Here is a 22,294-nt window from a genome sequence, read left to right as displayed (position 1 = left end):
AGTATTTTTTCACACAACACATAGTTAAATTGTGGAACTCCCTGCCCCAGGATGTGGTGATGGCTGCCAGCTTAGAGGGCTTTAAGAGGGGAGTGGACATATTCATGGAGGAGAGGGGTATTCATGGCTATTAGTTAGAATGGATACTAGTCATGCTGCATACCTATTCTCTCTAGTATCAGAGGAGCGTGCCTATTATTTTGGGTGCGGTGGAACACAGGCAGGATGTTGCTGCTGCAGTCGTCTTGTTTGTGGCTTCCTAGAGGCACCTGGTTGGCCACTGTGTGAACAGACTGCTGGACTTGATGGGCCTTGGTCTGATCCAGCAGGGCCTTTCTTATGTTCTTATCATTCACTACCTCATTCTTTTACTTGGAACTGCTGGAGACTGACATAAACTGTGGAGACAACTCTGTTCTGAACTGCCCCAGTTTTGGTTATTATTGGTCTCTTATGCATGGCTGTTTCCCTCGCTGTCACCCCTCTGCCGACTTTTGGTCTTCGTTTAGATTATGCATGCCATTTCCAATCGTCAGAGGTCACCTCACTCTTCCCCTGCATTTCCCTGTGTTTTGCCCGCGTTTTCAAATTTGAGATGAAAACGTGGGCAAAATGCAGGGAAACGCAGGAGGAGAACAAGACGGCCTCTGACCATCAGAAACGGTATGCATAATCTAAACAAAGGCCTGAAGTCTTCGGAAGGGTGACCACGAGGGAAACAGCCATGCATAAAAGGCCGATCTCTCACTAAAATGTCTCACAGGGTTACTGCCGGGATCAGGATTAATCCCTAATTCCTCGTTTCCTTTCAGATGAACAGCAACCTGCAAAGGGACCACTCGTGCAGACGTGAGGTCACAGCCGATGCCCCACACAGTATTTACACAAAGAGGACTGAATCATGCCGAGCAGTCATGCAGAATCAGGGATTCGTGTCACAGGCAAAAGGAATGACAGCAGCGTGGCCATTGACAAAAGGGGACGAGCTGAATGGGACTGTCAGCCAACAAAGGGGAGCTTCTGTGCGGGATGTATTTTCATAAAGATTCCCAGACAAAAGCAACCCTGGATTTAAATCCTGCCTTCATGCTAAAAGCCACGGTTAGCCTGCTGCCAATGCCTTGGCAACTTGATGGCACCACACATATGCATTTATTCAAATACATTGCCCACCCTGACTCAGAAGCTCAGGATGGGAATGGTATTATTTTCAAAAAGACCTAATTGAAATCCAACAGCAATTGATCATCTCTGTGGGTGACCTTCACTCCTAAATCTCCCCTATCTTTTGCCATCCCAAAAAATATCTGCATGGTGCCACCTCAGTTCTTTTGAGAGGGGCTGTAGCTCAGTGACAGAGGGCCTGATCATCCCCATGTGGAAGCAGCCCTGCAGGGACACATAAAAGGAGACATGCATAAGCTCCTCTCGTGTTCCTGAGACGATGCCAGAAGGGGCACTGAAGAAAAAGCACCACTCAAAACTCCAAGTTTGGGCATCACTGTTCGTTTCAGGTTATCTTGTAGGGAGAAAGAACTCACGAGGAATCGCTTACTTGTGTCCGGATTCGTGAGCAATAGTAAACGCCAAGCCGAGCCCAGTGTCTTCATTGATGGTACAACTGCGGTATTTGCTGCACATTCCACTGATGGGAGCAAAACCTGCCAGGGAGGGATTGAGAACAGGAAAAGTGGCGGAAGAAAGGGATGATATTTCGTCCTGCTGCACAACTTCACAGAGATTCGTCACATATTTTAGCCGGGTGCCTGGGGAAGATTCAGCGCTCATTCAGTTTTGGCACATCGAAGGAATCTACAAGGCAAACTCTCTCACACACGGCAATGTTGGGCCCGATCCAAGGGGGGGGGGAGAGAATGCATTCTGTCTGCAGCAGCTTACAAAAGTAACACAAGCTCATGTTCTTTGCTGACTCAACACCAGGCCAGTCAGCTGGGAAAGTGATTTTCAAAAGGGGGCTCCAGCTCTTTTCAGGAGGTCAGCCAGCGAGAACAAGAATGCTGCGGGCCAGAGGTAGTTTCAAAATCTAAACCAAGAGTACCGGGCTGAAGATTCCCCAAGCACCAGAAGCCTTCCAAAATAAATTCCCCCCCCCCCCCAGGAAGACATCTCCTTTTTGGTCCTACATTGCGGGGTCCAAAATCCTGCTAATTAGATCATGTGTAGAAAACTGTGAACGTGTGAGATCAACTAACCTTTTTGCCTCCCTGCTGAGCTGCCTTGGATACTAGATTAACTGTGATGATAAGTGTGCTATAGGACACAGACATAAGAACATAAGAAAATAAGAAGAACCTGCTGGATCAGACCCGTGGTCCATCTACTCCAGCATCCTGTATCCCATGGGGGCCAAATGATAGCCCTGGAGAGCCAAACAAACAGGGCATAGAGGCTGAGGCCCTCCCCCACTCCTGCCTCCCCAGCACTGGTATTCAGAAGTCTGCTGCCTCTGTATATGAATAGGGTTTCCAGGTACCTCTTCACCACCAGTGGGAGGAAGGACTTCAATGCCATAGAGTCCAATTGCCAAAGTGGCCAATTTCTCCAGGTGAACTGATCTCTATCGGCTAGAGATCATTTGTAATAGCAGGAAATATCCAGCTAGTACCTGGAAGTTGGCAACCCTCTATATAAACCTTCCCTTCAGTCACCATGGCTGGTAGCCTATGATGGATGCCCACCATACTTCATAGCATAACCAAAGCAAAAGCCAACTTCTCACCCATTCCTTTCAAGTATTCCTCGGGCAATACTTAAGAAAAAAAAATAAACTGCAAGTTTATAAACTCCTTTTTTTCCTCAACTGGTAGCAATCTAGCGCAACTTTTCAAGAGGGTTTGCTCATTGCTACCTAATCATGGCCTACTCTTATGGGCCTCTTACTATTGTGTGTGTGTCAGGTGCTGTCAAGTCACAGCCGACTTATGACGACCCTCAGCAAGGGGCTTTCAAGGCAAGTGAGAAGCAGAGGTGGTTTGCCATTGCCTGCCTTTGCAGAGCCTTCCTTGGTGGTCTCTGGAGAACCGCTGCCGGTCTGAGTAGACAATACTGACTTTGATGGACCAAGAGTCTGATTCAGTATAAGGCAGCTTCAAGTACTGACCCGTCTTAGCTTCCGAGATCTACCAAGATCAGGCTATACCACGCCGCCTTCCCTCCCTGTCTTACCATTACATCTAGCTATAACATTCATCTGTTGAGGATCTCTTTCTTGTCCTTGAGGCCATTTGCCCAGAGGGAGGGGGGAAATCATCTTTCACATGACAATTTAAAATCTGAACACATTTCAGTGGCTTCTGTACATGTCCCTCCCATCATGCCAATCATAGTCTTTTGTGGGGTGGTCAGAAGGAAAAACGGGTTGGATCCAACCCATTATTTACATCATATGGCTGTCCTCAGTTTGCCATAGAATATTTCCATGCCATACCTAAAGTGTCACACGGTTCATTCTTCCAGGAGCAGATATCAAACCCGGTAAGCAAGATGGCATGGTCATGACGCTTCCCATTCTTTCCAACCAGAGCAGACTGCCACTGGCAAAAGCTGTTTAGGGACTGGTCCGCATGATGGTTGATTAGTAATCCACCCTAAGGGATAATTCACGGACAGGAAAAAATAATAATCTGCAACCAACATCCAAACAAAAGGCAAAGAAGTAAGAAAAAACTCTGAACTCTTAGAGTAATGGCTTTGTGTTATTGATGAACTCAACTCTGGCTTGCATGTTTTTCACAGGCCACCTCGTGGACATGGGAGAAAAGCTTAAAAGGCTTCCAAACTGAAATTTTGTCCTCTGTGGCTCCATAATCCCAGCAAAAAGACATGCTTAAAGCTTCCACTTAAACTGGTTTTCCTGCCGAAGAAGAGGCAAGTTGCTTTTCAAATTGCCTCTTCTGCATGAACTGAGGCTATCATACTTTGGTCACATCATGAGAAGACAAGACTCACTGGAAAAGACAGTAATGCTAGGAAAAGTTGAAAGCAGAAGAAAAGAGGAAGACCCAAAATGAGATGGATTGACTCAATGAAGGAAGCCACGGTTTTCAATCTGCACATTCTGAGCATGGCTGTCACTCCCTTCGTATCCATCTAAGACAGTGTCCTTCACCACATCCTATACCAGTGAGTTCCACAAGTCAACCGAGCTCCTTCATTCAATAGTTCCAGGGAGAGCAGTAGCAATAGCAACATTATTAGGCTTGTGCATATTGATAAACCTGAACCAAAAATAAACCTTAAAAAAGTTATTTCGGTAAATTTCGGGTTTACCAAATGCTAAAACCTGGGGAGGAAGCCAAAGCCAAATTGGCCATTCCCCCCAAAAACGGGTATTTACTCAGCTTTTTCGGGTTTGGCTTTCCCCAGGCTTTGTGAAGCTCCTGGAGGACATTTTTTGAGGTCGAGCCCCCAAATGTGTAGCATTGCTGTGACAGACTCTCCTTGCATGAACCCCCAAGTTTGGTGAAGATTGGATCCAGGGGTCCGGTTTTATGTGGTTTGGTCCCCATCCTCCTCCATAGAGAAGAAATAGTGAGGTGGTCGCAGTCAGATTCTCTATTGCAAACTTCACTATGCTTCTCTATTGAGGAGCCCGACAAACTTTCCCGCCATCGAAAGCAATGGGTATGGCCGGTATGGGAATTTGGCTTATTTTGGGTTTCCTGAAAAAATTCAAGCCCAATAAACCTGAGTTTTTGCACAACTCTAAACATTATCACATCACAACATTTGTGAGCAAGATTTGTCATGATTTGTACATTCCCTCTGAAGAATTTCCTCTGTGTAGCCAGGCTTGCATAACACATCCAATGTAAAATATTTTCCCTGACACAAAAGGGTGGCTCGCATCACTTACGGGTTCTTGCTCCAAAAGAAGAAGGCTCACAACCACAATGTTGATGTCACTTCCGATCGTACCATCCTTAAAAAGGCTAGAGACCTGTGTGAAGGAGAAAATGGATACAACAGTAAGAAAGAGAACAGTCTGAGAAAAGGAGCAGGAAGCCCCTTTAGAGCTGCTCTATGTGGTGGTGGAAAGCACCATCAAGTCACAGCTAAATTATGGTGACCCCGTAGGGTTTTCAAGGCAAGAGTTCTTCGGAGGTGGTTTGCCATTGCCTGCCTCTGCAAGGGCTGACAGAGTTCTGAAAGAACTGTGACTGGCTTCATGTGGAGGAGTGGGGAAACGAACCGGATCTAATTCTTCAGATTAGAGTCCGCCGCTCTTAACCACTATACCACACTGGCTCTCAGAGCTGCTCTATACAACTGAGAAGATCATTGATGTGCATGTATGTATTTTTATCCTCTCTTTTCAACTGACCTGTCTCAGAGCAATCATAAAACTCCAATACAAGTGAAAATTAAAATGCCGTACACCAACTTCCTGAGGGAAAGGATGCTCAGGCCACACACACAATAGAATGAGATGGTAGAATGGGTTGGGAAAGGGGAGACAGGGTCAAACTCTTAAGGCTCTGGGTTCAAGAAGTCAGTCAATAAATTTAGCACTCTTTCCTACTGCAGCCCATTCCTGAAGTGGGGGGTGGATTCGCAGCGGACAGGATGCAGAAAAAGCCTTTTATAAACATGTAAAATTTTAAAAAAGGAAGAGGAAGGCCCCATAGCGAGCAGTGAGGCTGAACCACCGAAAAAGGTGGCGCATTCCCACCACCACTCAAGGGGGTGTTCCTGGGGTGAAAGGGCTGTGGAAGCTGCCTAAAGGTAGCTCCACCCCCAGGAATGCCCCCACCACGCCGGCATGTTTGTCCCCATGCTGGCATAGGTGCCACCTTATTCTGTGATAAGGGGGCACCTACGCCAGCGTGGGGTCATGCCAGCTCCTAAGGAGCTTCGCCTGTCCTTCAGGAAAGGGCTCTAAATCATGTTATTTTGCAAGCAACACCCATTCTTACCATGTTCATCACTGTTAAGATGTACGTGGTGACATTCTCCTTACTGTGTTTCTCCAACATTTTCCTGTCAGCCACAACCAGAGTCTCCACATTCAAGCTTCCGCCTTTCTGGCTTTTATCGGGGGATCTTTTCAACCTTGTCGAGCTCCCGTATTCGTCAGAGAGGATGAATGTGTCCTCTGTGGGTGGCTTAGGTGTGTCTAAAAGGAAACAGAGCCGAGATTTGGAAAATATTCAGAACTTTTTTTTTTTTAAAATGAGCAGTTCAGTTCAGTCTTAAAAGAGCCAAGGGACTCGAGCCCCAAACAAACGCTACGGCGCTGTGACGGATGCCAAACCCTGATTAAAATGGGCTGTCAGATGCAGAGTTCTTCTAAAGACATTATTAATTAAGTCCTGATTCCTCCCGATTCATCCTCCTTTGGAAAAAAACAAAGATACTTAATACAATAAGTCGCTGAGAATAAAATATTCATCTTGCAAAAAAAAAAAAAGAGTTTCACATGCCTAGGCGGGAAAGCCTTCAAATTTCTGACTAATCGTTTTCTATCTGCTCGTGAAACACGTGTACGCACTCTTCCCCCCCCCCCATCCCCACAATATCTAGGGAGCAATTCAACTAGCTATTCTGTGGGTGGCCGGGATTTTTTGTGTGTTTTCATTCTGACTGGGTTGCACCAGTTTTCTAAGGAGCAGGATGCCCCTAAGCACAAAGCAGAACCATGTTAGGGCTGCGGCAATGAATTATGCTTTTGAAGGGAGGCACAGGAAAAACTGTTCACCAGGGGCAGACTTTCACTTACTGAGAAAGCTACTGGTGGGCTGTTCCCAGGCTTTGAAAGCACTACTGAGGTGAAACAGCTACCCCATTTGTATTTTTTGGGCAGAATTCAGAGAAATGTGGCTCTAGAACCTTCTCCCCTTAGGTCCTCGTCACCTGCACAGTACTAGAAAATGTCCCCCAAAGTACAGCCACTTAAACGCTTTCAGTTTGCGTTCTGTAAGGGTGGCCTGAAAGATGGCACTCTACCTTGACTAGGCTTGCCAACTGTTCAGTGGGGGGCAGGCAAAAGCCCGCCAATCCCTCAGCTGGTCAGTGGGCAGAAGAGGGCCAGCGGAGGTGGACTAAAATACAGCAAATAAGGAAATCAATTATCATCACATTACATACACTATGATAATTTCCCCCAGGAATTTTTGTTTTACTAGATGAAACCACAAGGGCTGTGATATAAAGAGCAAGATACATAGAGGAAGAGTATTTAGCTCCTCCCCTTTGTACCTTGTCCTAAGAACAAAAACCCTCCACCACCAAGCTGTTATATTAGGCCATTAGCATCTTCTGCTAGACACAAAACAGATGGCAGAAAGTGACATCAGAATTTTCAGACCTAGGGTTCTTTCACACATGCTGAATAATGTAGTTTCAACCCACTTTCAATGCACTTTGCAGCTGGATTTTACTGTGTGAAATGTAGGCTTGCCAATTGCCCAGTGGGGGCGGACAAAAGCCTACCAATCCACTAGGGCTGCTCGCCGACCCTCAGCTGGTCGGTAGGCAAAAGAGGGCCAGGCGGAGTGGGAGGTGTGCAAGCTGGCGCATGCAACCCATGCAACATGCCAACATCACAGCCAGGTTTACCCAGAAGCGACACAGATACTCAAGCCATCTCTGCTGGAACTCTATCGTTTCGGCACAGATTGCTAGAGCATCTGCGTCACTTCCAGGTAAACTCAGAAGTGATGGCGCGTTGTGCAGGTTGCCAGCACGTTGTGCAACCCCAGCCATGCCCCCACAAAGTTCCTGCCGGTGGAGCAAAGGGACCAGGCAACCCTAGTGAAACGGCCTTCTCATTTGCTAGGGTTGCAGGTCCCATTTCACCACCGACGGGATGTTTGGGGAGCTGAGCCTGAGGAGGGCGGGTTTTGGAGAGGGGAAGGCCTTCAATGCCATAGAGTTAGGATTGCCAACCTCCAGTTAACAGCTGGAGATCTCATGCTATTACAAATGATCTCCAGATGATAGAGATCAGTTCACCTGGAGAAAATGGCCGCTTTGGCAATTGGACTCTATGCCATTGAAGTCCCTCCCCTCCCCAAACCCCACCCTCCTCTGGCTCTACCCCAAAAACCTCCCGCCAGTGTCAAAGAGGGACCTGGCAACCCTACATAGAGTCCCATTGCCATTTTTTCCAGGTGAACTGATCTCTATCGGCTGGAGATCATTTCTAAAAGCAGGAGATCTCCAGCTACTACCTGGAGGCTGGCAACCCTATCTCTTGCAAGCAAGCCATTTGGCCCCACAAAGCAAACAGCTTGCTCTCAAAAGTGCAGACTAAAATATTTGTTTAGCTGGGAATCTAAGATCATATGTTCCTCATGAAATACATAGCTCAATCACATGCAGGGAGCTTTTCTCAGCCGCCTTGGCCTTGAGATTAGTCTTGTCTTTGCTGCTATTAAGAAAAGAGTTATTAAGAAGAAACAGCGTTACTCAACCATGACTTGCTAAATAGGAGCTGCCTGGCAAGGCTACTCTGTAATTATGTACCTTGGGATGACCGGCTTTCAAAAGATTGCTGACTAATGCCGATTCGATAAAAGCTACATGTTGAGTTAAATCATTACAGTGAAGCACGAAGGGATGAAACGGAGGCCTCTGTCCTAAATGTGGCATAATGCTAATTCCTCCCTCCCCAATTATTATTATTTTTGAAAAAATGGATCCATTCCAAGTATGAGTTAAATTAAGCCTATTTTAAATAAAATGAAAAAGTAGAGCAAAGTCCTGTGTCAAATGTGATCAAGTAAATAGTGAAGACCTATTTCCCTCCCCTCCCCAACCCCACCCTCCTCGGGTCCGCCCCCAAAACCTCTCACCGGAGGTGAAGAGGGACCTGGTAACCCTAATAATGGTGGTGGAAAGGGCCGTCAACTCACAGCTGACTTCTGGCGACCCTGGGTGCTTTCCCCTGATTTGGATGGCCCAGGCTAGCCTGATGTCGTCAGATCTCAGAAGCTAAGCAGGGTCAGCCCTGGTTAGTATTTGGGTGGGAGACCACCAAGGAATACCAGGGTTGCTGTGCAGAGGAAGGCACTGGCAAACCACCTCTGTTAGTCTCTTGCCATGAAAACCCCAAAAAAGGGGTCGCCATAAGTCGGCTGTGACTTGACGGCACTTTACACACACACATACACACGGGTGCTTTCACACAGGCTGAATAATGCACTTTCAATCCACTTTCAACACACTTTGCAGCTGGATTTTACTGTGTGAAATGGCAAAATCCACCGGCAAACGATCGCTGAAGTGCATTAAAAGTGGACCGATAGTGCATTATTCAGCATGTGTGAAAGCGCTCTAACTTCCATGTGCTCATCATATCCCCTATGTGCTCACCAGCAGTACACCCATGGTACTAGCCCGGAGAGAAATGGACTAAAATTGTCCTTTTCAGCCAGGCAATTGCACAATTGGCAGTCATCATCACAGTAGTGACTGCAACCCAGGGCAACAGCAAGCATCTAATAAACTAAAAGCTACTACGTCAAAAAAAAAGAGAGAGAAAGTTTCCTTACATACATTTCTTGCGACGTCCACAAAAATGCTGCTTTTGAAACCTTCCGTGGTGGTAATCATTCGCTTGAACATGATACTTGTGGGCAGTGTGATTTCTGCCATGGCCAAGGGGAAAGTGGTGGGGGTTTGAATCTACTTTGTACCGGTGAACTTTCTCTTCAGCCATCCGTTTGTACAAGACGTGAGGGTGGTGTCCAGCGGGTGCCGTGAAGTTGTGTTCCTGCGCTAGGTGTTGAGGTAATGGAGATATAAGGAAGTCATTCTCCTGTGTCCTTATCAAACCTGACTAAATAAATAAAATAAAAAGAGAGAGAGAGAAAGTTATAATACGTTTGCTAGATTGGGGTTTCTGAAACCCTGCCACCAAAGAGTTGAGATGAGGCAAAGATGGGACCCATTTGTTTCATGGGCTTGCATGGGATTTGACTTTGCTGGGGCAATCCCAACAGCCAACTGCCATGCAATGTGATCTCCCCTGCTAAAGCCACAATCAAAGACAATTAAAATAAATAAATCAAAGTAGGTTTGAAAGCCACTGCATTAGACAATAGTAGGTTCTTGTGGCAGATCCTTAGAGCCACATTTCTTTTAAAGGCAAAAGCAGCTGCTAAAGAGGTAAGATTAGGAATTATGAATTAACCCTTTCCCTGCACCACTTTCTGAATGCAAACAGTCCCCCCCCCCCCCAATTAACTCTGTGGGACAAATAGCAACTCCAGGGGAAAGGATTTAAACTGTGGAAACAGCATGCCCTGATCTGACCTGGGTCCCCCCTACAAGTGTTTTTGCCTTTAAAATAAACATAAGTGATTCTGATCATGGATTTTCATGTCACTTAAAATCCAGCCCTTGTAGAGGTCAGTTATCCAACTCTACCACTTTCATGACCAGCCTTTAATGACCAAAGGAAACCCTACAGGCACACATACATGTTGCTTCCAAAGCTGGCAACAGTCATAACTTCTGCTTCATCAGGAACTTCAACTGAACTCAACCAGGTAAGAATATCAGAAGGGCCCTAGTGGTCCATCTAGTCCAGCATCTTGTTTCAAACAGTGGCTCCGCATTGGCGTTCTTGGAGAGGAAGAGGAGCGGGTTGAGAAGGCTCAAAAGTATGAGATTAAAATTGAGATCTTGATACTGCAACCATTTGCCAGAGCATAAAAATAATCCTCAATCACCAACAAGTTGGTGATTTCAGGACTTTAAAATATCAAGACCAGAACAGAAATGCAATAAATAACACATGTATATATAATGCACACAAATACATTATTGGGCTATCAAGGCTGATCAGTGTATGTCTGTGTCATCATGTTGCAACGGACTTATGGCAACACCAGCAAGGGGCTTTCAAAGCAAGTGAGAAGAAGAGGTGGTTTTCCATGGGCTTCCTCTGCAGGTCTTCCCTCCAAGCATCAACCCTGACAGCTTGGTGTAGTGGTTAAAAGTGGTGGACTCTAACCTGGAGAGCCAGGTTTGATTCCCCACTCCTCCACTACACCACACTGCCTTTACAGACAAATGCCAAGCTAATTCAAAGCGACATAAAATTGAAATGATGGAACCAAGAACACCAGAAGCACCACAAGGGGTTGTCTAGACTGGCTTGCCTACCACACACCACGTTGTCCTCAGTCCCCTCACTTAGTAGCCCCTTCCAAATGAACGGTGGTTGTTGCACTTACTAGTTACACACAATGGCTCTTTGAAGCAGAGAATCCGGGCTAACAAGTTTGAAAGCGACCGCCAATTAATAAGACATACAGCAGGATTGTCCTCCCAGCTGAGCGGAGGCATTGCAGTCACCACAGCAACAGCTGCAACCTGAATGGCTACAGTGAGAGGCCCAGAGGCCTCATGGGAGAAGCCTCGTAGGACTCAATAGTATGACGGGATCACAGCAATCTAGTATGCCATGAGTAGTATTATTGTGTAGTCCAACTGCACAAGGTGAACTTGAAAGAATGGACCATCTACTTCCTCTTCATATGAACTATGAATATACATTTCTTCTCTTTTCAAAAGGAATTAACAAAGTCCACCCCTGTCCTATCAGTCCAAAGTCTTGCTGTCGGTGAATGAACAAGGACTTGAAAACTGCTGATCTTTGGAAATACCTTCATTCACTTGCTTGCCCTTGTTCAATGAATAGCCAACCTTCAAACTGGCCAATCACATTGGAGAACAGACCAAAAAAAAAAAAAAGAATCTCCCTGCTGGGGTCAAAGTGATAGTTTAATCCTTATGATTTATGTCAGCAGATACTTAGAAGTGACACAATTCATGTGCAGTTCCAAGTCAAAAAAAGGAAAGGAGAGAAAAACCTTATAATCATCTGTTATTCTACACCAGTAACTGGGCATCTGCAACCTGATTTCACTCCTATTGGAAAAATAGAAAAAGAAAACGAAACACAGTCAATCTGGTTTCTATTTTGCCATTTTAAAGGTTTCCAACATCTGAAATTATTCCTACAGGATTCATTTCATATATGATTTGAACCACATGGAACAGAATGGTCCGCATTTCCTTTTTAAGGACCTGCCTGTGATGCAGAACCTGCCACATTGTCGTCCCAAACACAAGTTCATGATGCCCCATCGCATGGGGAGCTGAAGAATTCCAGATATATATGAGGAGCTTCCTTCGGATTAGGGCTGAGAACTGATTAAAGGATTTTTACCAGATTAATTACCCTTTCTTCTAATTGATTATAAATGCATATATCACCGAAAGCTCAATAGAGACATCTTTTTGAAATACCAAAGGAAACATAATTTACAGTGTAATACCACTGGGAGGAATTCCTTCCACTAAAGAGGAGTCTTCCTCCGGAGATGTCCTGAGCCAAAGTTTGGATGCCATAATGAATGAGGGCCATCGAACTGAAACTCACGCCAGATAAAGCTATGGTTCTGTTGGTTGATAATACCAACAGAACCGTGGCTCAGTGGTAGAGCATCTGCTTGGCATGCAGAAGGTCCCAGGTTCAATCCCTGGCATCTCCAGTTCAAGGGACTAGGAAAGTAGGTGATGTGAAAGACCTCTGCCTAAGACCCTGGAGAACCGCTGCTGGTCTGAGTAATACTGACTTTGATGGGCCAAGGGTCTGATTCAGTACAAAGCAGCTTCATATGTTCAACTAATCAGGGTTTTGGGAATCAAACTGTGCTTTTTCTTCAAGTTTGTAGTTTGGGGGTACTATTAGTTTCCGGTCTTGACAGAGCTATGCCTTCTCTATGGAGAACACTACATGGGGTCATATCATGTAACACCCTTAGGGGGCAATCCTATGTGGCTCTCCTCAGAAGTAAGCCCCATTTTATTCAGTGGGCTTACTCCCTGGAAAATGTTTTTATGATTGCACCCTTTGCCAGCTAGTCACCTCTGGGCCCTTCAGTGTTGTTAAACAAGTCTTGCTGTCCATCAGTTTTCTTCCTACACAGTCTGGAGTGAAGGTTAGGAATGTGGACCTGGGGGGAAAAACTATATTTTTTCAGATTTGGAGTTCTAGAAGGACATAAATACCAGTATTTTAAGTTATTTGGGTTCCCTCGTACTATTTTGTGATTCAAATTCAGCCTTTTTTCTAATTCCAAAAATTTGGGGTTGTCCATTATTTCCTATGGGGAAATCTTTCCTGGGGGGAGGAGTAGCTGTTTTTCGAGCACATGATGCCAGAATTGTAGGGAATTTAGTCCTTCCTGTCAACTAAAGGACCCCTAAGTTTCAAGTATCTTAGATCCAATTTTACAGGCAAGGTGCCCCCAGCCATGCTACTTGCCTCCAATGGTTAATGTGGGGAAAAATTCCATGCTTTCTCCAGGTCAAAGAAGCCAATAGCTAAAAACACACAAGCGACCACTGGCCAATAGCCTCCAAATGAAAACAGAACCAATAAGGCCAAGAGAACCAACATCAAATCAGAGAGTCCCAGCAGGCCACAGCAAGCTCAACAGAACCAACATCAAACAGAGAATCCTAGGAGAACCCACTGAAGCAAGGGACACGTTGCAAACCCAACAGAGCCAGGGTCAAATCATGGAAGCCAGACAAAACCCAGGTCCAATGTGGCAGCAAGCCCAACAGAACTAGCATCAAACCAGAGAATCCCAGCAGACCCAACCCAAGCAATGGATACTGTTGCAAGCCCGACCCAACCAATGTCAAACCAGAAAATCCCAGAAAAACCCAAGGTCAATGTGGCAAGCTCAGCAGAACCAAATGTCCTTGGTCACTGATGCTTCTGTTCCCTCCCACCCTTGTACAGAAGAAACCCAGCACCACTACAGCATGCATGAGCTTCATTTTAGGTGCTTTTGAGGAATATGTTTGTGCTTTAAAAAAAATAGATACTCTTCTACCCTCCTAGCATTTCTTCTACCAGTAATATTTGTGCTTTGTTTTTGTTTTTATGAGCGTGGCAAGATCATCATTTTTGGCACCATATTTATTTATTTTCTGCGTAGAATTGCACCCCCTAACATTAGGGATGTGCGCTCAGATCTTTCTGATCCAAATATGCCTTATGATCTCTAGATCCAAGAAATCAGTTCCCCTGGATAAAATGGCAGCTCCAGAATGTGAACTCCACGGCATCACATCTCTGATGAGCTTTCACCCCTCCCCAAAACTCCACCCTCCCCATGAACAGAGTTGGCAACACTATTTTCAGAGTCAGCTGATTTATCCATCCCCTGTACATTTGCAGTCTTGTCCATGTTGCATGAAAACAGGCCACAAATCAGACGGAAAGCTTCCGTCTCTAAATTAAGCAAGGCTTATAAATCAACATATTTCACAGCTGCATAAAGCCACTTTCATGATGTGTTAATCAAATTACAAGCAACAGTTCATCAATATGCATTTGAAATGTCCCAGAAATTCAGAATCCAGATACACATAATGAGGTATGAATTGCAACAACATGAAATCCAAACCCTAGGACATAACAGGGCAATCAGACCAACAAGCTACACTTCATGTTAAATAAATCAAGTTAACTAATGCAAGGTTTGAGACAGTAAATCTTCTCTTTCCGTGATGACATGAGCAGCCTTGGATGGACCAATAGGATCTAGTCAAAGATCTCTTGAGGTTTATTAAATAATATACCAGGTGAGGCCAAAGATCTCAATTCTAAGATAGGGAAAGGAAAATTCTTTGCAAGAAATGCACAATATTGACCACCTGACTCATCTGGAGTTCCCCAGATCCTTTTATGATGTTTTTCTCTCCCCGATCCTCTCAACCCCTCTCCCAGGCCAGCTTCTCTGTCACCAGGCCCCTGATACTTCTTCTCTTCCTCCCATCTTCCCATAAGCCCTCTGGATGAAGCTACTGCAGCTGTCACAATTGCTTCATTTACCCAAGGTCCTTTGTTACCAGCAAAGGGCTACCAGGAAGGAAGGAAGAAAGGAAGGCAGAGGGAAGGAAGGTAAACATGAAGCTTCCTTATACAGAATCAGACCTCTGTTCCATCACTGTCTGTGTTGTATACTCAGACTGGCTCTCTACGGTCTCAGGCAGAGGTCTTTCACATCACCTACCACCTGATCCTTTTAACTGGAGATGCCAGGGATTGAACCTGGGACCTTCTGAATGCCAAGCAGATGCTCTGCTACTGAAACATGGCTTCTCCCTAGCTAAAGTCTTGCATTGTCTACTGTTTTCTCCTCCTCAGGCTAATGCTGCCCTATTTTGGGGAGGACTGCTGGCATGGGAAGAATGCATATGGTGGACGCAACCCACACGAACCTAGGCTTCCGATATTACCCAAGAGGCATGGAGCATGTTGCAGTTGCTTCCATGCTAAGGAAATGATGTCAGAAGAGGTCCTCACGTCCATACTTTCAAAAGACCTGAGTAGGCACAGGTTTCAGAGAAGTGTGGTAATTAATATAAATAAACCAAGATAAAATCAAGAGTGGATTTGGAAGGAAAATCAAAAGGGTTTCATTTATAGGCATATCTGTTTTGCATAAAACTTTTTCCCCATTTCAAAACTGATAAATGATTTAAAATTCCTGGCTTTGGAAAGGATAGGGAAGGGTTGTTGTTGTTTTTTTAAAGCATAATGATACACTTTTCTTGTAGACTATATATTTGTAAACTCACCATGTTAAACTGGCTTACACAACATAGCATTTTAGTTCTCCCACAAATTAAAGGAGCTTCAGTGAGAGAAATCTTCAAACAACCATTTTGTTCTCTAGCTACAAGACCGCTCAGCTCATGTTAGTGCCACAAGAATGAGTTCTATTCCTGAACGTTCAGAAATGGTTAAAACAAGGTAACAAAGCGGCTCTTCCTTTTAATTATTCAGATACGAACAGAGATGAGGTTGTGCTGAATGGTGTCTTTGTGCTTTGGCAGTTGACCGAATCGTCTAAAAACATCTCCGTGCCATCCTGTTTCCATCGTTATGTAGCAATGATGCAGCGTTTTAATCCATTTCCTGGGCTAGGTTCATTATCCTTGCTTCCGTATTTGAAGATTGCACATAGAGCGGTTTTCTGATACATGCTTACAACTAACCATATCCTAAGGGGGAATTTTTCCCCGGTGCATTTTTTAAAAGTGCAGGAACTCAAAGTACAAGATTTTCCTGCTTCTTATTGTATGAGCAAGCACGCATGCACACACATACACACAGACCCTCTTAGGGTAGTCTTGCCCCATGCTCTGCCATTTCTTTTGCTTCTGGGATCAGCAGGAGCAAAATTGGGTGGGGGAACATTGTCATGCCGATCCCACGATGTCACTGCTGGCCTGGACCCGGAAGTGACATCACCATGCTGAGGTGACGCTTTAGGATTTATCTGAAATGATAGAGCCCAACCAAAACTACAAAGTTTCAAGTGAATCCTAATTAAAGTTTTTTTTTAAAAAAGTAAAAGTGAATCCTAGAGCATAGCCCTAATGCGGAAATGTCACTTCTGGGTTAATGCCAGCATCAGTGTGACACCATTTTGTCATCTGCCAGTTGCCAGAGCTCAGCTGGCAACCCTATCCCAGCCAAACACCTTAAGTGGAGCCTTCTCGAAGATGGTCAATCCATAGGGTTGCCAACCTCCAGGTGGTGGCTGGAGATCTCCTGCTATTACAACTCATCTCCAGCCGATAGAGATCAATTCACCTGGAGAAAATGGCCACTTTGGCAATTGGACTCTCTGGTATTGAAGTCCCTCCCCTCCCCAAACCCCACCCCCCTCAGGCTCTGCCCCCAAAACCTCCCGCCGGTGGCGACCCTGGCAATCCAGCAAAAACAAATGCAAGGACATTGGCACATATTGAAGCTGAGCTTCAGACTAAAGGCTGCATGGGGGTCTCCAGGCCTCCCTAGCTGCCAACCCCAGGATTTCTATGAAGCCTTGTGACCCAATAAATCTGTCAGACTTTTAGGTGCCACAAGATTCTGTTTTGCTTTCGGACTGGTTTCAAACAACAGGCATGAGCCCTGGGAAAGATGAAATATGGACAATGATGGCAGAGCTTTTAAGCATGGGCAAACCACCCTAGCCCCCACTCCCCAGCATGCATTTTAGCCTTGTTCACAAGTTCCAGTGAACAGACTTACAATCTGTGTACAGTCTACAGTTGATTTTTCTTTGCATGTGCTCTAAGTAACTCTCATGTTACATTCAGTTGACGGACAGCTGACCGGGTGCCTGAAACCCAACATTGATCCAGGTTCTGGCCCCTGGTTCCATCTGTAAAGTGACAGCACATTGGCTCTTGCTTACAAACGGGTGTATGCACATACGTGTAGGTCATAGGTGCATTCATTGTAATGCATGAGCAGGGCTTTATGCTCTTGGGCGGCATTTCAACGTCTTGAAAAATGAGCACTTCTACTTGATGTCTTACGTTCCCATCTTAAAAATAATATTCTAACACAGAAATGGGTTAGCTGAGGCATCACGATCTAAGGGACAAACCAGATGAGATGCTGGAAAACCTTCTGTTGAATTGCTAGCATTGTGTTCCATGGCAGATAGCCTCATGGAAACCTCTCTCAGATTAGAAATTCTTCCCCCCATGCCGTTCTTCCTATCCTCACACACTTGTATAAAGTGCTGTCAAGTTGCAACTGACTTATGGCGACCCTAGGAAGGGGCTTTCAAGCCGACTGAAATAGACAGGTGGTTTGCCATTGCCTTCCTCAGCAAAATCTTCCTCAGTGGTCTTTTATCTAACTACCAACCCTGCTTAGCTTCTGAGATCTCACAAGATCGGGCTATACTACACTATTCCCCATCCCAGGCAACATTTAGGAACCCTATATATTTCACTAAATAAATTTCCATCCCATACACTGCAGCCCCAATCTGAATGAGTTCTCCATTCTGCTGCTATTTAACTAGTAAAATAAATATGTTTCGGAGATCCAAGCACGGACCTTCTGGTGTCTCCTCTGGCTTGACCCCAAGATAGATTTCATAGTTTGGTGCCGAGTATGTGTTGAAGCAAGTGCACACAGTAGGGGAAAAAAAGTCTCCCTATTTTATTAGCAATGACAGTTCCAAAATTGTGCCAGAAAGCAAACAGGAAGCGGTGGGATTATTTTATGAATTCTCTAATGCTTCACTTGTTCTGTTGAGAAAGGAGATTGTGCAGAATCTCTGGTGTGTTTGAACTATCGCTCATGCACTGACAAGAACCGATGAGGAAATGTGAAAATATAGGTGAGTGATACTGAAAAGCTTGTCAAAGAGGACGGCGATAAACCCCATCAATATAGCCACTGTTGGAAAGTTAGTCGAATGAACTGCAAAACAAATGCTATGCTTAATGCAAATACTTTAATCTTAGGTGATCTTGGGGTCAAACGAGACGTGACGGAGATCACGGATCTCTGCTAGTTCTGTAATGGCACATTACAGGTGTGCACAAACCCAGTTCAGAATGGGACAAGGCAAGGAAGGAAGGACGGGTTTAACCCTTTCATCCCTGCAGTTTTCTTTACAGACATTTCCCTATCTTGTGCTTTGGGGGGTGGGGGGTGGAGACAGAACTAATCTATTTTCTTTACAAGTTTCAAGGGGAAGAAAGAGTTAAATCTCCCCTACCTCTCCTGCATGGTCCCAATCTGAATCAGGACCCTACACAGCTTGAGAGCCAGCGTGATGTAGTGGTTAAGAGCAGTGGTTTGGAGTGGTGGAGTCTGATCTGGAGAACTGGGTTTGATTCCCTACTCCTCCACATGAGGGGCGGAGGCTAATCTGATGAACTGGATTTGTTTCCCCACTCCTATACATGAAGCCAGCTGGGTGACCTTGGGCTAGTCACAGCTCTCTAGAGCTTTTTCAGTCCCACCTACCTCACAGGGTGTCTGTTGTGGGGAGGGGAAGGGAAAGAGATTGTAAGACGGTTTGATTCTCCCTTAAGTGGTAGAGAAAGTCAGCATATAAAAACCAACTCTTCTTCTTCTTCTTTAATTAATCCTGGGAAGACATTTGGACTATCCAAGAGGTTAGATCCAACCAGCTCTTCTATTAGTGTAAAAGGGAGGAAGGAGTGTCCCCTTTGACCACTTAAAAGGCTATGCTGGGAATTATGGGTCCTGCATTTTTTAAAAAAAACAAAACACTTGGGGGGGGGGGGACTGTAGTAAGGAGAGGAACTACATGAGACATGGGACTGAATGAAAAAGCTGCCTGGATCCAGCCCCATGGTTCTCCCAATATCTAGCTTGTATTTCTCATTAGAATTCAACAGTGATTTCTCAAGCCTAAGTACATTTAACAGCTGAAACTGGACACACATGAAGCTGCCTTACACTGAATCAGACCCTTGGTCCATCAAAGTCAGTGGCTCTCCAGGGTCTCAGGCTGAGGTCTTTCACATCACCTACTTGCCTAGCCCCTTAAACTGGAGATGCCAGGGATTGAACCTGGGACCTCCTGCATGCCAAGCAGATGCTCTACCACTTAGACACAGCCCCTCTCCAATTCTGTTCCACTGTCCAATTGTTCTTAGGTAAACGTTTCAAAGAAGTCTATGCTTCCTCCAGCTTTGAACTCAAGGCCCCAGCTCTACTTTGTTCTTCCTTCCACGCCTCCCAATCCATCGGCAATCATCTCCAGCAGGTGAGCTCAAAAAAAGTTGCACACAGCTGCATTTATGTAACCCTCTGAAGTGTAAGAGTCTGAACAGCCACCCAGAAGAAGTGGCAGGATGGGGAGAAGCAGCCATGGGCCAGAAGATCCCACAGTGATGTTTGCAAAGTGCAAGTAAAAACTCAGAGGAATCATATTTGTCTTATTAACTGAGCTAATAACACAGATAGAATATGTAATTCTTTTTTTTGAGAGAAGCCAGAAATAAATGAGAACTTAACTGGTATCAAGTGAAGCACATACTCTGCATCCCGCAAAAACTGTCAATAAATCACTGTCCAAGTTCTTTGACTGGGGCCATTTATTCATGGTCGCTTTAACCTCCTTTATTCCCTGTTTCAGCCAGGGTCAAATTTTTCAGTATGCACACCATCTCATTCCTTGGAAGCTCAACGCTGCTTCGACACGAAACGAACCCGGCTTTTCCCATTCCTCTTCTGGCCCGAATTAAACCGTTCATCCTGGCTCATTCCGGAGTCACAGAACATGCATACTGCATTAGGGGAAACACAGAAGATTGGCTTCTCTCACAGCCAATCACGAAGCAGTGTGTAAAGAGGCAGGGATTCAAGTGCTTCCTGCTACCTCGGAGCTCTTTCTGAGCAAAAGAAAGGCTTTTTTAAAACGAGGCTTGGATTTCTCCCCCGCCCCTTTCAGGTAGCTCCGTTTTTTGTTCTTAAAATGCTTTTTGCAGATCCAGGGCTTACATGGCGAAAGCTACGGACACCACTGAGACCACTCCAAAAGTAAGTACAACATTACTTTATATTTGCAAAAAAATTCAAGATAGAAGAATTTCTTGTTGTGGAATAAAGTTAGCCACAACTTTTAACATTTTTAACATTATAACAAAACAGCTGATGAGACTTTGGCATTTTCATATGGGCTGGATCTATACTTCAGCAGCCCGATGCTGACTGAAGTTACCTGCTCCCAGCGGTCCCGCTGGGAGTGATTAGGAACAGCAGTGATTGGGCCCACCTTGGCCGCTTGGTGTTGCCCCTGCTGCTTAGGAAGTGGCCTACTGCACCCTCACCCCCCTGTGCCTCCTGTCTTGCCACTTCCTAATCCCTTATTGGGTCCCCAATTCCGGTATAAGGGGGCTCGCAGGCCACCTTATCCAAAGAGATCCAGCCCAAATGCTTCCTTCCGCTAAAAGTTGTGACGTAAGGAATACAGTAAGGGCGTGGTGGGTGGGAACGCTATCGGGCGAAGCGTCCCTTCGCCCCTCTCCGGCTCCGTTTTTATGCCGGGGGGGGTGAGCGAAGCTTGCTCAACCCTCTCTACCCCCCTCCGCACCGCAACAGTCCCTCCCCTGATTGGCCTGCTTAACTTTCGGCCAATCAGGTTACCGGAGTCCTCCCTTTCCCCATCATCTTCTCTCACGGTAAGCCAATTACAGAGCAGCATTTAAAGGGGTGGGACTTGACTTGAGCTTGGGAGACTTTTTCTGTATTCATGGTTCAATTAGCACACAGTTTTGTCCCTGATCATTCAAGCCAATGCATACAGTTTTCCCACAACCCGGGGAACCCAAGTCCAAGCAGAGAGATCCAGCCCATGCATAAAAGACCTGGGTCTATCATTATGGGTTCAGCCTCAAGTGCAGATATGATTCACAGCAGTCGCATAACGTTTCATCAATGGAGGTTAATTATCAGAAGATGGTTCCCTGCTAACTCTGCTCAAGGCCCTATGATGAACACATTAATCAGACCACGTACTAAATCCAAACATTGGTCTATCACAGTCATTGATAGTCAGTATCCTCTCCTTTAGCTGGCAACTGCTTTCCAGGGTCTCATGTGGAAGACTTTCCCAACATCTACTGCATGACTCTTCTAACTGGAGATGCCGCAGATGAAACCTGGGACCTTCTGCATGCCAAGCAGATGCTCTACCACTGAGCCACAGCCCCACCTCTAAACTATGGCCCCACTCCCACACTTAGAAAAGGGTCTACAGTATGTGAAGAAAGAGAAGCTTGAGCTTGGTGGTAGGAGAAGAAGGCAAACACAGAGCTGCGGTGAACTGGGTGAAATTGAAGCATCTGTGGTCTATCTCTAGGGGGGCATCTGATGTGGAGTAGCAGAACTGCTATCTTCTAGGCATGCCTCCATCTAGTCTCATTGGTGGAGGGATTGTGGCTCACTGGTTGAGCCTGCTTTCTATGCAAAAGGTCCCAGGTTCAGTCCCTGCCATCTCCAGGTAAAGAGATCAGGAAGTAGGTGATGGGGTAGACCATTGACTGAGACCCTTGAGAACTGCTGTCAATCAGGATAGACAATATTGACCTGGGCAGACCAAAGGACAAACTCACTTTAAGGCAACTTCATTTGTATTAGTATATTTGTACAGTGAAGGGGTCGGGGCAAGCTATAGTCCCCGTTTGGCCTTAATAGGGTTGCCAGCCTCCAGATGGCAGCTGGAGATCTCCCGCTATTACAACAGACCTCCAGGTGACAGAGATCAGTTTACCTGGAGAAAATGGCTGCTTTGGAAGGTGGACTCCCTGGCATTATACATCACTGAAGTCCCTCTCTTCCCCAAACCCAGCGCTCCACAGGCGCCACCCCCAAAATCTCCAGGTATTTCCCAACCTTGAGCTGGCAGCCCTAGACCTTAACCAGAAGAAAAGGGTTTCTCAGGCTCCG

General features: G+C 45.6%; 1 protein-coding gene across 2 annotated transcripts in view; it reads right to left on the bottom strand.

The window, feature by feature from the left end:
* ADAMTS18 (ADAM metallopeptidase with thrombospondin type 1 motif 18) overlaps positions 1-22,294 on the bottom strand; it is a 92,605-nt gene that overhangs the window by 55,991 nt on the left and 14,320 nt on the right. Inside the window, exons 1-5 of one of the 2 annotated variants that reach the window (XM_056862470.1) lie at positions 9,516-9,761; positions 5,937-6,136; positions 4,877-4,960; positions 3,449-3,608; positions 1,556-1,661 (exon numbers count right to left, since the gene is read on the bottom strand). In XM_056862470.1, coding sequence (XP_056718448.1) covers positions 1,556-1,661; positions 3,449-3,608; positions 4,877-4,960; positions 5,937-6,136; positions 9,516-9,618 — 653 coding nt within the window. In that variant the 5' untranslated portion in view covers positions 9,619-9,761. Of the gene's footprint in view, positions 1-1,555; positions 1,662-3,448; positions 3,609-4,876; positions 4,961-5,936; positions 6,137-9,515; positions 9,762-22,294 lie in introns of those variants that run through there. The other variant, XM_056862471.1, reaches the window with a different exon arrangement.

Source organism: Euleptes europaea, chromosome 17 (genome assembly GCF_029931775.1).
Source record: "Euleptes europaea isolate rEulEur1 chromosome 17, rEulEur1.hap1, whole genome shotgun sequence".
Taxonomy (NCBI): domain Eukaryota; kingdom Metazoa; phylum Chordata; class Lepidosauria; order Squamata; family Sphaerodactylidae; genus Euleptes; species Euleptes europaea.
This window is presented reverse-complemented; position numbering and strand designations above follow the sequence as displayed.